At 45.5% G+C, this 12,045-nt stretch overlaps 1 protein-coding gene across 2 annotated transcripts in view; it reads left to right on the top strand.

Moving 5' to 3' along the window:
* PRLR (prolactin receptor) overlaps positions 1–12,045 on the top strand; it is a 61,405-nt gene that overhangs the window by 33,223 nt on the left and 16,137 nt on the right. Inside the window, exon 3 of one of the 2 annotated variants that reach the window (XM_060295407.1) lies at positions 11,712–11,824. In XM_060295407.1, coding sequence (XP_060151390.1) covers positions 11,755–11,824 — 70 coding nt within the window. In that variant the 5' untranslated portion in view covers positions 11,712–11,754. Of the gene's footprint in view, positions 1–11,694; positions 11,825–12,045 lie in introns of those variants that run through there. The other variant, XM_030843662.2, reaches the window with a different exon arrangement.

Below are 12,045 nucleotides of genomic sequence, written 5' to 3'. Positions count from 1 at the left end.
TTCCCATTTTACAGATGAGGAAACTAAGGCACAGAGAAGTAAGTTATCTGTGATCACACATCTAGTAAATGACAGAACAGGATTCCAACTCAGATAATTTGGCTCCAAAATCTCTCTTCTTAAATACTCTGAAGGGAAGAGAAATGGGAGGATTCCAGCACCATGGATTAGCTAGTTGCTGATATGATACAATTTTAGGGGAACAAGGATACCAATTTCCTCTGGAAGGGGCAGACATTGTTTCAGTAAGACATGACATGTTTTCCAGAACATAGACAAAACTGAACATTCTGAGATTACTGGGATTTAGGCCACTGCCCTAGGCACTGTCCTGCATAGTCTCTGCTCTAATGGAGCTTACAGACTAGTGGAGGGAAACACACCATCAACAAACAAATGAGGAAAAATATCACGGGTCAGTTGATGGTATGAGCTGTGGAGAACAGTAAAGTTGGGTGAGGGATGAAGAATGTGGAACAGTGCTGGAGATGGGGTTTGAAGACAGTGGTCAACGAAGATCTTGCTGATAAGGTGACATTTAAGCAATGGCTTGAAGAAGGTGAAGGAGATAAATATTAATATTTGATAAATGAATGAATGAATACTCAACCATATTTAAGTATCCTGGTGAAGGAAAAAAAAAAGAAACAAGTTACCTTATTACTCAGACCTGGCCAGGCCCGCCCTCCCCTGGCATAATTCAAGCTGATCTTCTGGTTGAGTCCGGATGCTCTTCCTCCGTCACGTGGCTGCTGCCACTTCCAATTTCACCAATGAATTTCCTCCAGGGTGGAAGAGGACACACCTATGATCTCTTTAAATGGCCGAGGGATTTTTCTGGGAATGTGCAGGAGTCACATGGTAGCAATTGTTCACCTGCTCTGGGCTGCAGGGTGGGAGGAAGGGGGCTGATCTGGGCTGTTATTATTAGTCTGTGTGCCTGCACATGCATGTTAGACGAGGCTGAGCATATTTTGACAGGGAGGTGAGCCAGATATGAAAACAGACAGATAATAGAATTACTGAGCAAAATGGGTAAATGAGAAGGTGTGAAACTTTCGGAAGTGTGCAGAGATTAAACCTGGTTGATATCAAGAATGCAGAGGGGGACTTCAGGGGACTTCCCTGGTGGCGCAGTGGTTAAGAATCTGCCTGCCAATGCAGGGGACATGGGTTCGAGCCCTGGTCCGGGAAGATCCCACATGCCGCGGAGCAACTAAGCCCGTGCGCCACAACTGCTGAGCCTGTGCTCTAGAGCCCACGAGCCACAACTACTGAAGCCTGCGCATCTAGAGCCCGTGCTCCGCAATAAGAGAAGACACCGCAATGAGAAGCCCGCGCACTGCAACGAAGAGGAGACCCCGCTCACCGCAACTAGAGAAAGCCTGCGTGCAGCAACGAAGACCCGATGCAGCCATAAATAAATAAATAAATAAACTTATTAGAAAAAGAAGAATGCAGAGGGGCGCTTTACTGCTCTCTAGGAATGAGACGGACCAGGATGAGAAGGGGCCAGGACCTTGAAACCTATCATTCCTCCCAAGAAGAGCAGGAGAGTCGACAATGAGAGGGACAGCGCAAGACGGAAGGGGTCAGGCGACAAGCTGAGCTGTAAGGAGGCAGCATCTGGGAATTCTGCCAGGCATTCAGAAAGACGGTCCAGCCACACACCATGGATGCTGGGGCCAACAGAATACGGGGATGCAGGCTGGCCCTAGGAGTCAGCCACTGATCTGGGCACTGAGCAGAGATCCAGGGCCTGAAGGGCCTGTTATGGAAGAAATGGGGTCTTAACAGTTGACCACGCAGGATTCCAGCACCAGGAACAGAACAGGACCCGATGCAAGCCTTCCCTGGGCTTCTCTCACTGCATGGGTATCGTGCCCAGAGCCTGCAGGTGGAGCTCAAGTGGCCCCAGCTATGGAAAGCTGTGGCAGGCAGGTCAGGGCACTCTCCGGGCTGGGTGAATAGACACACACTGAAAATGTTCTATCACAGAAGAGCCAGGCTACTGTGAGAGGCGCACTTACAAGGGTCAAGGTGAGCCGAGTTTTTAGCTTACGGTTATGGGGGGTTCGTTTGTTTGATTTTGGTGTTGCGTACCATATCTAGAAAGCTAACGTGTTAAGCAATTGGAAGTCCCACTAACCTCCGATGCAGTTGTCAACAGGAAGGAGCAAAATAATAACCTTGCAGCCTCAACAAACAGAGGCAGCAATGGGGGGAGTCTGACCAGGACCCCGAGGAAGGCCGGGTTAAGTCAGCACAGAGAGGGAGGCAGATGAGAGGAAAGGGAGGAGGGAAGGGATCCTGGGTTCACGAGGTCTCCCCCAGTCAGAAAGGGCTCCCTGCAAGCCTGCATTAAGCTGGCCTGAAAGTTTCAACTGCCCCCAAGTCCTCCTCTTACATGGGGGGACGCCGAGCCCAGAGAGGTGGAGCGAGGGGTATGCTGGTCAAAGTTTAACAACTGCTCTTCCAGGAGAAAAACAAGAAGAAAGAAACATTCTGATTTATAGCATTTGCCAATTCCCACCATAGAAGTACTCCCACTACAGCTGATTTCAAGCTACCAACAGGAAGCCCGCTGGCTTACAACATTCCTTGAAAATGTAACAGTTGCTCCCTGGTGTAGACCTACACTCCCGGGGAGAGTGCCCTTGACCTCGTAGCCCTCCTCACAAGGAACCCTCAGCTCAGGGCAGTCCTTTTAGGAAAATGCCCTTTCCAGGCCCAGAGGATGGAGGCGGATCCAATCCTACCCCCTAACCAGTAGCTGCCTTGCCTAGTCCTTTATGCTATAATCAGGGCTCCTTAAGAATCACCTAAGTGCTTGTTAAGAATGCCCCTTCCAGTACCAGCTTGCAATCAGTAGATAAATAAGCCCTGGAGATCTCATGCAGAGCGTAGTCATTATAGACAACAATGTACTATAAACTTCAAAGTTTCTAGGCGACTAGATCTTAATTGTTCCCATCACAGAAATGATTGTTATGTGACTTGATAGAGGTTTTAGCTAATGCTGCACAATTATATTCCAATAACATTTTTTAATTTAAAAAATGCCCCTTCCTAGGTCCCACCCTCCAAAAATTTTGACCCGTTGTATCTGGGATGGGCAGTGGTGCCCAGAACAGACTCTAGAAGCAGTGCCCGAGGAACATCCACTGCTATTGAAGGACCATACCTAGATCCCCGCAGCACCCTGTATCAGAGCCGACTTTGGGAAGGGAGAGTGTGCTGAGAGAGCCCTTTATCAGAAAGAGGGATGCCTTAGTTGGCTCAGAACCCATGGTCCCAAGGTCCTCTGACCTGTCCACCAAGCCATGGCCGGGCTGGGTTCTGTGCGTTGGAGCTTCTTGAAGGTAGGGGCCACTACTCCTCTGTAGCCATCAGAAGTGCAAAGCATGGTGGTTAACAACCCAGATCATGGAGCCCAGCTGCAGAGTTCCTCTCCCTCCATACACTGCTCACTAGCTGTGTGACCTCAGACAACTCATGGAGCCTCTCTGGGCTCCAGTGTCCTCATCTGTAAAATGGACATATTCATAGAACTTACATCTCAGTGCCTGGCATGTAGTGTGTCCTACACGAGGGTTTGCTGATTTTATCACCACGCAGTTCTGAGCACACTGGAGGCTTTTAAGATAAGCTTGTTGGTTTAAACCACTTACCCCCTTGGGCTTCCATCTCCTCATCTTTGACATGGGAGCCATGACATAGTAGTAGGAACAATAATAGCTTTCCTGCCTCTGCACAGGATTATTTTAAGAATAAAATATGACCATGATGTGAAAGTGCTTTAAACACTACAGATCACCGTGTAAATGTTTTGTCATTTTGTCTTTGGTGTTGTTGTTAATTTGAGGCAGGACTCCCAGTCTAAAGACTGGATTCCCATTTCTGCTGTGCTGGCTGAGCTGTGTGATGGTGAGCAAAGCCAGCTACCTCTCTGAGCCTCGGTTTCCTCTCCCATCGAGGGAAGCCTCCTAGCAGAGACATTATATGTGTTAGGCGGCATCAGTGGTTCCCAGCCCTGACTTTACATTGAAATCATCTGGAGGGCTTTGTTAAAATGTCCATGTGCCAGTGGACCCAGCTCTGAATCAATCAGAACCTCTTGCGAGACATAGGAGTTTGTCCATTTAAGAAGTTCCCTACATGGTTCTAATGTGAATCCTGGACTGAAAACCACTGGAGTCTGGAAAAGCTTTGTAAACTACAAAACTTAATGTACAATTTGTGGATTTTTTTTTTTTTTTTTTTTTTTTTTTTGGTATGCGGGCCTCTCACTGCTGTGGCCTCTCCCGCTGTGGAGCACAGGCTCCGGACGCGCAGGCCCAGTGGCCATGGCTCAAGGGCCCAGCCGCTCCACGGCATGTGGGATCCTCCCGGACCAGGGCACGAACCCGTGTCCCCTGCATCGGCAGGCGGACTCTCCACCACTGTGCCACCAGGGAAGCCCTGTGGATTTTTTAAATTGATGGTCTTATGAGGAACTAGTTCCTCTGAAAATCGAGCCAAAGGGCAATTTCCACCATCTGTCTGAAGTGTGCACTGACTGGGGAAAATTGAAACTCACCCAGTTCCTATTCTTGCCTTCAAGCCCAGGAGGCTGAGTGAAAATAAGCCTGTCTGAGAGCAAAGATGCTGCTGGGATGTTGCGGCCAGTGAGAGGAGTTGGTGTAATTGGATTTGGAAGCGATGCCTCCAGCCATGGGGAAGCATTCAGTGTCCTGTTTTATTAAAGTGACTCCCGTGCAAAGGCACATACATCACCGTGAGCGATTTACCCCAGTTAGGTTAGGGGCCAGGAGATCTTTCTATATAAGTCCCCAGGTGCAGTACCAACCCTGATTTTGCCCCAGTTTGGACAAATCCGATCTCTGCTAATTGCGTACCTCTTACATCACACAGCTGTGGTCATGCACAGCCTACTCCCTCTGCTTAGATGCATTTTCACAGACAGAGAGTCTTCAAGAAGTTCGAGAAGTGCTGGGATTCACACGGGAGGAGGGAGGGGGTGTCTGGAATCAGAGGTGGACATTCTCTAACTGTCTCTCTACTATTTCTAGTAACATCCACACAGCCATGATGTTCTGACTAAACTGCTGGGTTCGACTGGGATGGTCATTTTACATAGAAGTGGTTCCCTTATGGAAAGTGCTAGATGTTTCCCACCAAAGGATATCTCAGGACAGGGAATGAGAAGGCAACCTGTTTGAGAAGCAATAAAATGTAAACTTGATCATTGCAGTGATAAAAAAAAGACAAGAAAAGAAAAGAAAAATAATAATGGATGACATATGAGCAAACGTCCTGCTGTGAAATTTCAAACAAATGTGTAACTATGATTTCTGGGCTATGGACAGATAAACACTTCAGTGCTGTGGGCACATGTTTGCAGGCAACCCAGGAAGAGCTAGGACCTTCACCTCCCCACACTCAGGCCGGGGTTCTCCTAGCACTGTATCCGCAGCATTCAATGTCTGCATTCAGGAGTGGCTGCCATGTTATCCTGAAAACCTCTTCAGATTCCCCTGTCAAAGACAGAACGCTAAGCTGGCTCTAAGTCCAGTGTTTGACAATACTAGCACAGGACCAGTTCTTCTGCGTGCAGATTAGCATCCCCTATCTTAGATTCTTGTTCTGCTTTTTCAACTTGAAGGCTTCAGGGATTCACTTATTCTCTCTACAGTCATTGACCATTGATTTGGGGCAGAGCTTGTAAAATGGCCTTAATCTTGAGCCTGGTGTGAAATAGCTAATCCTTCCTGCTGCTCTCCCCACCCTTAGCAGATTATGTCCTCTGCTTTCCAAACTAAATATTAGCATTCTATATTGGAAAGACATGCCAGATTCCTGGAAGTCAAAAGGTACCTGTGGGGTTCTGGCCCTGTTTTTTTAGCCTCAGGCCATCTAACAGGTGGAGCAACAGGTAAGGAGACCCAGAGGGCAGAGGACACCAACCCAGCAGACCCCAAAGGGAGCAGCTAACACAATCCCCAACATTTCAAACAATGGGTGAATGTATTTCAAATTTGTTTGCAAGAAATGAGATTGTTTGCATTTTTAGGACCAGACAGGCATTTGGAACTTAATTTGCATTTATAGTCAGGAGGTGTGGCAGGTGGTGTCCTAACCATTGATGGTAGAGAACTGAAAGTTGGGGAGGAGCGCAAAGTGGGTATGAGGTGTGCAGGGCTCCCCTGCCATCGGAGTCTTGATCGATCTTAGCAAAATCCAAAGTTTACCAAAAACTGGAACCCTCAAATGTCCATCAAGAGTAGAATGAGGAAATAAATTATGGTCTTTCATTCAATGTAATATGAATGAAGATGAATGAGGTGAAGTGAAAATGAATTTTGTATGAGTCCATGTAACAACAAGATTGAATCATACAACGTGAAATGAAAGAAGCCAGACACACCCACTCAAAAAATGCATATTGTATGATTCTATTTCTATAAAGTCCAAAAGTAAGCAAAATTAATCTGCAGTGTTAAGTCAGAAGAGTGGTTCCTCTTGGGAAGGGGTGGGTAGAGATTGGGGCGAGGCACCAGGGAGATTCCTGGGATGCTATTAGTGTTCTATTTCTTGACCTGATGGTAACAAAGACATATTCACTTTGTGATAATTCATTGAGCAGAATACTTATGATTTGTGCATTTCACATGTGTGACATTCTTTAAAGAAATTCAAATCTTGGATGGGGCCCTGCTTATCCATGGGAATTGGGCTTGCAAGAGCTAGGTAGGTCCTCAGAATCCCTGCCCAGCATGCTAGGTTCATTTCTAGAGTCAGGGAAACTGAGTCAAAATCTGAGTAGAGCATTGGGGCAACAGTAGCAGATGAGGCAAGACAAGGTGAGAATTGCATTCACTTCAAGACCACCTGACACCAGGTCTTGGGAGCAAGTCCCACAAAATGGTAGGACTGAGATTTCTGGCGTCTGGGATTGGCTCGGGGCCTGGATGAGCCAGCATAGGTAGATAAGTCTACCAGGGGGTAAAGGGTGAAAGCTCAGGTCTGTGTTTTGTTTTTTTTTTTAACACCCTTATTGGCGTATAATTGCTTTACAATGGTGTGTTAGTTTCTGCTGTATAACAAAGTGAATCAGCTATACGTATACATAGATCTCCATATCTCCTCCTTGCGTCTCCCTCCCAGCCTCCCTATGCCACCCCTCTAGGTGGACACAAAACACCGAGCTGATCTCCCTATACTATGCGGCTGCTTCCCACTAGCTATCTATTTTACATTTGGTAGTGTATATATGTCCATGCCACTCTCTCACTTTGTCCCAGCTTACCCTTCCCCCTCCCCGTGTCCTCAAGTACATTCTCTACGTCTGCGTCTCCACTCCTGTCCTGCCCCTGCTTTCTCAACTCTTGGCCTGTGTAGATGAGACTTGGCTTAAGGGAAAAGAGTGATGAAGGGAAGCGTTTGGACGGAGAATCTGAACCAGATGAGCATTAATGCAGAGCAAGGTGAGGAAGAAGAGGGTCTGTGGGGTCATACCAGAGTGGGACGTAACACCGTGAGAAGGCACATTTGAATAAGATTACGGAGGAGCGTAAAGATGGGAGGGTCTCTGAGGATTCAGAAGCGAGGAAGCCAAGACAGTTTGTCATGGGCAAGGCGTGGAGGCTGCTGACTTGCTACAGACCTGCTTTTCAGTTTTAATTTTTGCATTTTTAAACCACAGTCACACTAGGGGAGCTACTGAGGAGTGAAACCAAGATAGCTGTCCTCTGGTGGGAGTATAGGGCTAACTTTTTCCTAGTTGCACTCCAAATATTTGGAGCCATTTACCACTATAACCATCACTAAAAGCGGCCTGTGGACACTCTTCAGATGTTCCAGCCCCACTTAGAGTGAATAATCTTGACCAAGATCCTGCTGCAATGGGGGAGTTGACTCAGAGAGACAAAAACAAAAAATTTTTTAAGTTATTTACACTTTTTTCATTGAAGTATAGTTGGTTTACAATGTTGTGTTAGTTTCTGGTGTACAGCAAACAGCAAAGTGAGTCAGACTTCAGATCTGACTATAATATCTTTTTTGGATTCTTTTCCATTACAGGTTATTACAAGGTATTGAATATAGTTCCCTGTGCTATACAGTAGGATCTTGTTGTTTATGTATAGTGGTATCTGTTAATCCCAACCTCCTAATTTATCCCTCCCCCCGACTTTCCCCTTTGGTAACCTTAAGTTTGTTTTCCATGTCTGTGAGCCTGTTTCTGTTTTGTAAATAAGTTAATTTGTATCAACATTTTTAGATTCCACATGTAAGTTATATCATATTATATTTGTCTTTGTCTGACTTATTTTACTTAGTATGATAATCTCTAGGTAATCCACATTGCTGCAGATGGCATTGTTTCACTCTTTTTTACGGCTGAGTAATATTCCATTGTATATATACACCACATCTTCTTTATCCATTCATCTGTTGATGGACATTTAGATTGTTTCTATGTCTTGGCTATTGTAAATAGTGCTGCTGTGAACATTGGGGTGCATGTATCTTTTCGAATTAGAATTGTTGTCCTTTCTGGATATATGCCCAAGGGTGGGATTGCTGGATCATACTGTAACTCTATTTTTAGTTTGAGACAAAAACCAAATGTATCCCCAGCCTCATGTCCACCAGCCATAAAAATGATCAGTGGACGGCAGGAGGTATGCCTAGTGTGGGGAGAGACCACAACAGATGGTCAGGTTAACAGTCAGCATAGCAAAATGGGCAGTTGGGGTTATCTTTCTCTCTGAAGGTTTACTTACCCCACTGTGTTTACCCTGCTGGAGAGTCAGTTGCAGGATGAGTTGGGAATCATTATATATTGAAACACAGTAATGAGACCACTATGAGTGTGTCCAATTCCCTGACATGGGGGTTTCAAGGTGTCAGAAACTACCCATGGCTAGTCAACAGATTCCAGGATATCTTAGGAAATCCCAGAGGAGCTCATTCCTTTTTAGTTTATAAAATGCTTCCTGAAAGCATTTTTATTGGAAAACTTTATTTAGGAGAGTTTCTTTGAGCCTGGACCAGCATACCAGGAAGCATAAGTGATGAAAGTATCTGCTCCTGTCTGCTCCACCCTGCTCCCCATCCAGGCATTTCTTTTTCAAAACATGTGGAGCCCTGATTTGGAAGAGCTGTCTAGTTAGCACGTGACCTCGCCCAGAAGGTGTGATTTATAGCAGTTGATCTCAAGTATTTTGATGCAAAAAGAGAAGGGAAGTTTCAATAAAATGATATTATAGAACTTCTTCAGCCAGTAGGTAGAATTCCCATCCCCAAGCCAGGCTGAGATCAGATCTTTAGGACAAAAAAACTCTTTCAGGTCTAGATGGATCCAGTGAAGCTGGATTAGGGAGAACAGCGGTGTTTGAGATCCTCAGGCACAAGTATGGCAGTTGAGCTCGCTGTGTCTTGGCTGTCTTGACTCCACACCTGTTCGAGGCTGGGGTGCTGTTCACCTTGACTCAGTCACTGTGGTCTCCACCGTCTCCCCCATAGAATGGGGAATAATTGCACGTTCATCACACACTGTCCACAAACGAGGATGATTCATCAGACGCTCTCAGATTTGCCGGATTCCTCTCTCCCAATGGCACGTGACTGACAATTTACCACGCCATTCTACACTTTCATTTCCTCTTCTGTTAAAAGGGGTGGTAATGGAGAAAGACAAATATCAGATGATATCACTTACATGTGGCATCTTTAAAAATGATACAAATGAACTTATTTACAAAAAGGAAACAGACTCACAGACTTAGAAAACAAACTTATGGTTACCAAAGGGGAAAGGTTGGGGGGAGGCGTAAATTAGGAGGCTGGGATAAACAGATACACACTACTATGTATAAAATTGATAATCAACAAGGACCTACTGTATAGCACAGGGAACTCTGTCCAATATTCTGTAACAACCTATACGGGAAAAGAATCTGAAAAAGAATGGATATACGTATATGTATAATTGATCCACTTTGTTGTACGCCCGAAACAGCATTGTAAATGAACCTACTCCCATATAAAATAAAAATTAAATTAAAAAAGGGGGGGATTGTAATAGCCCATGCTATGCACAGGGGTACTGTGAGGGCTCAGTGCAATCTGGATGATTAAGACACTCAGCACAGGGACTTCCCTGGCAGTCCAGTGGTTAAGACTCTGCCCTTCCAATGCAGGGGGTGCGGGCTCGATCCCTGGTCAGGGAACTAAGATCCCACATGCTGCGTAGCACAGCCGAAAAAAATTTTTAAAAGACACTCAGCCCAATGCCTGGCCCATGGTAAGTGTTCCATACACAGGAGGAATGACTTGAAACCCATTATGAGCCTTTAGCATCTTGATTTAATTAGATGACCCTGAGGGGTTAGATAGAGCAGGTGGCTTAGAACGTGTAACCTGGGAGGATATTCAAAAAGAATCCTGAAAAAGCAACTAGAAGGTCCCCAAAGAACAGGATACTGGCTACTTCACAGGAGTTGTTACTGACCCAGGAGCCCCAGTTATGAGAGAGTCGCTTGATGGCTCCTGTGTGCACCGAACCTCTACTGTCACTAAGATTTCTATTTCCGAGTACGTCGCAGAGGGAGTAGTAGCAGGTGGAAGGCTTCAAGAAGCTGTCTGTTAGGTGGTGTGAGGCTGGCAGATGGTGATCCGCCCTCTGACCAGGAGGAATGGACAAAGGAAGGCTGGTCTTTTCAGGGTTCATCAAACAGCACTCAGTCATTTCCAACGTCCTTAGACGGGCAGACTTGCCCCTGGATGCCCTTCCCCTGATTTAAAAAAACCCATAAATTTTAAAGGGAAAATGTAAGCCATGGGTTTCCAAGAATTTACACTTACTTCATCAAATCTATTGTTTTCCTAGAGTTGTGTGGAGTCCAAAAAGACTAATGAGCCTTTTCCAAATGTCTTTAAAAATCCTTTTTTCTTAGAAGGACATTTAGAGGCTTTAAAAGTTGTTCCAAGGGTAAAAATAATAATATAATAATAAATTTCTCAAAACTCCCAACCCCTGCAGGTTCAAAATTTGCTTAATTCTTGAAACCCAAGGGACTTGAATTATTACTGGGATTTGTCATTTCTTGTTTATGGGGCTTTTCCAAAGGGGAAAAAGGAACCATGTGGAGGTTCACTAGAGTTCACTGCATCATTCACAGCCATGCCCATAGCCCAGAAGGCTTCCAGAGTCTTCTCAACCTGAACCTTCAGGCGAAGCCCCCCTTACTTGGTGGCATCCGTGAGGCCAGGTTGGAGTTAAACTGAATGCACTGACTTTTTCAGCCTGGCTTAATTTTGGCTGGAGGATCAAAGCCCTCCCAGAACAATTCTTTTGTAGGGAATACAATCTATGTCACGTAAAACAGGTGATCTATCGTTAGTTGACTGTGGGGTGCAAAGAGAACAATTTTTCCTTGGGGTGTGTGCAAAGAGCCAGCTGCGGCTGGGCTGCCCTTGAACGTTGTCATCTGATGACCTCTGGTGGTGGCATTTTTCCCAGCATGTGTGCAGCGATGCTTCTGAGCCAAGCCATCCTTGTCACATTTTCCTACATTCCTTTCCTCCTGTTTTGTTATTCACGTTCAGCAAGGAGCAAGAATCAGTTGCAAACACCCAGAGTAAAGTGGTGCATGTGCCTAACCAGACTGTCGTTTCAAAAGAGTTGCCTGTGCCTTCTCTTTCAGTGAACCTCTGATCCATTTCCTGTGGAAAGAGAAGGGAGCCAACATGAAGGAAAATGTGGCATCCACAGTGGTTTTCATTTTGCTACTGTTTCTCAACACCAACCTTCTGAATGGTAAGTAAGAGACTGTCCTGTTCTCTTTCATTCCCTGGGGTGTTTATATGAGAGGAGGGGAGAATCCATCACAGTCCTCTTGCAATGCAGTTATGAGAAATGAAAATGTCCATGTCATTTGCTGCTATTAAATTATTTACAACATTTTGGGGATTAAAACGAATGCAAAAATTAATGAAAAAGAATGAGTGCAATTAATGCAAAATCCTGTCACTGTGCTG

The sequence above is a fragment of the Globicephala melas genome, chromosome 3 (assembly GCF_963455315.2).
Source record: "Globicephala melas chromosome 3, mGloMel1.2, whole genome shotgun sequence".
NCBI classification, from domain to species: domain Eukaryota; kingdom Metazoa; phylum Chordata; class Mammalia; order Artiodactyla; family Delphinidae; genus Globicephala; species Globicephala melas.
This window is presented reverse-complemented; position numbering and strand designations above follow the sequence as displayed.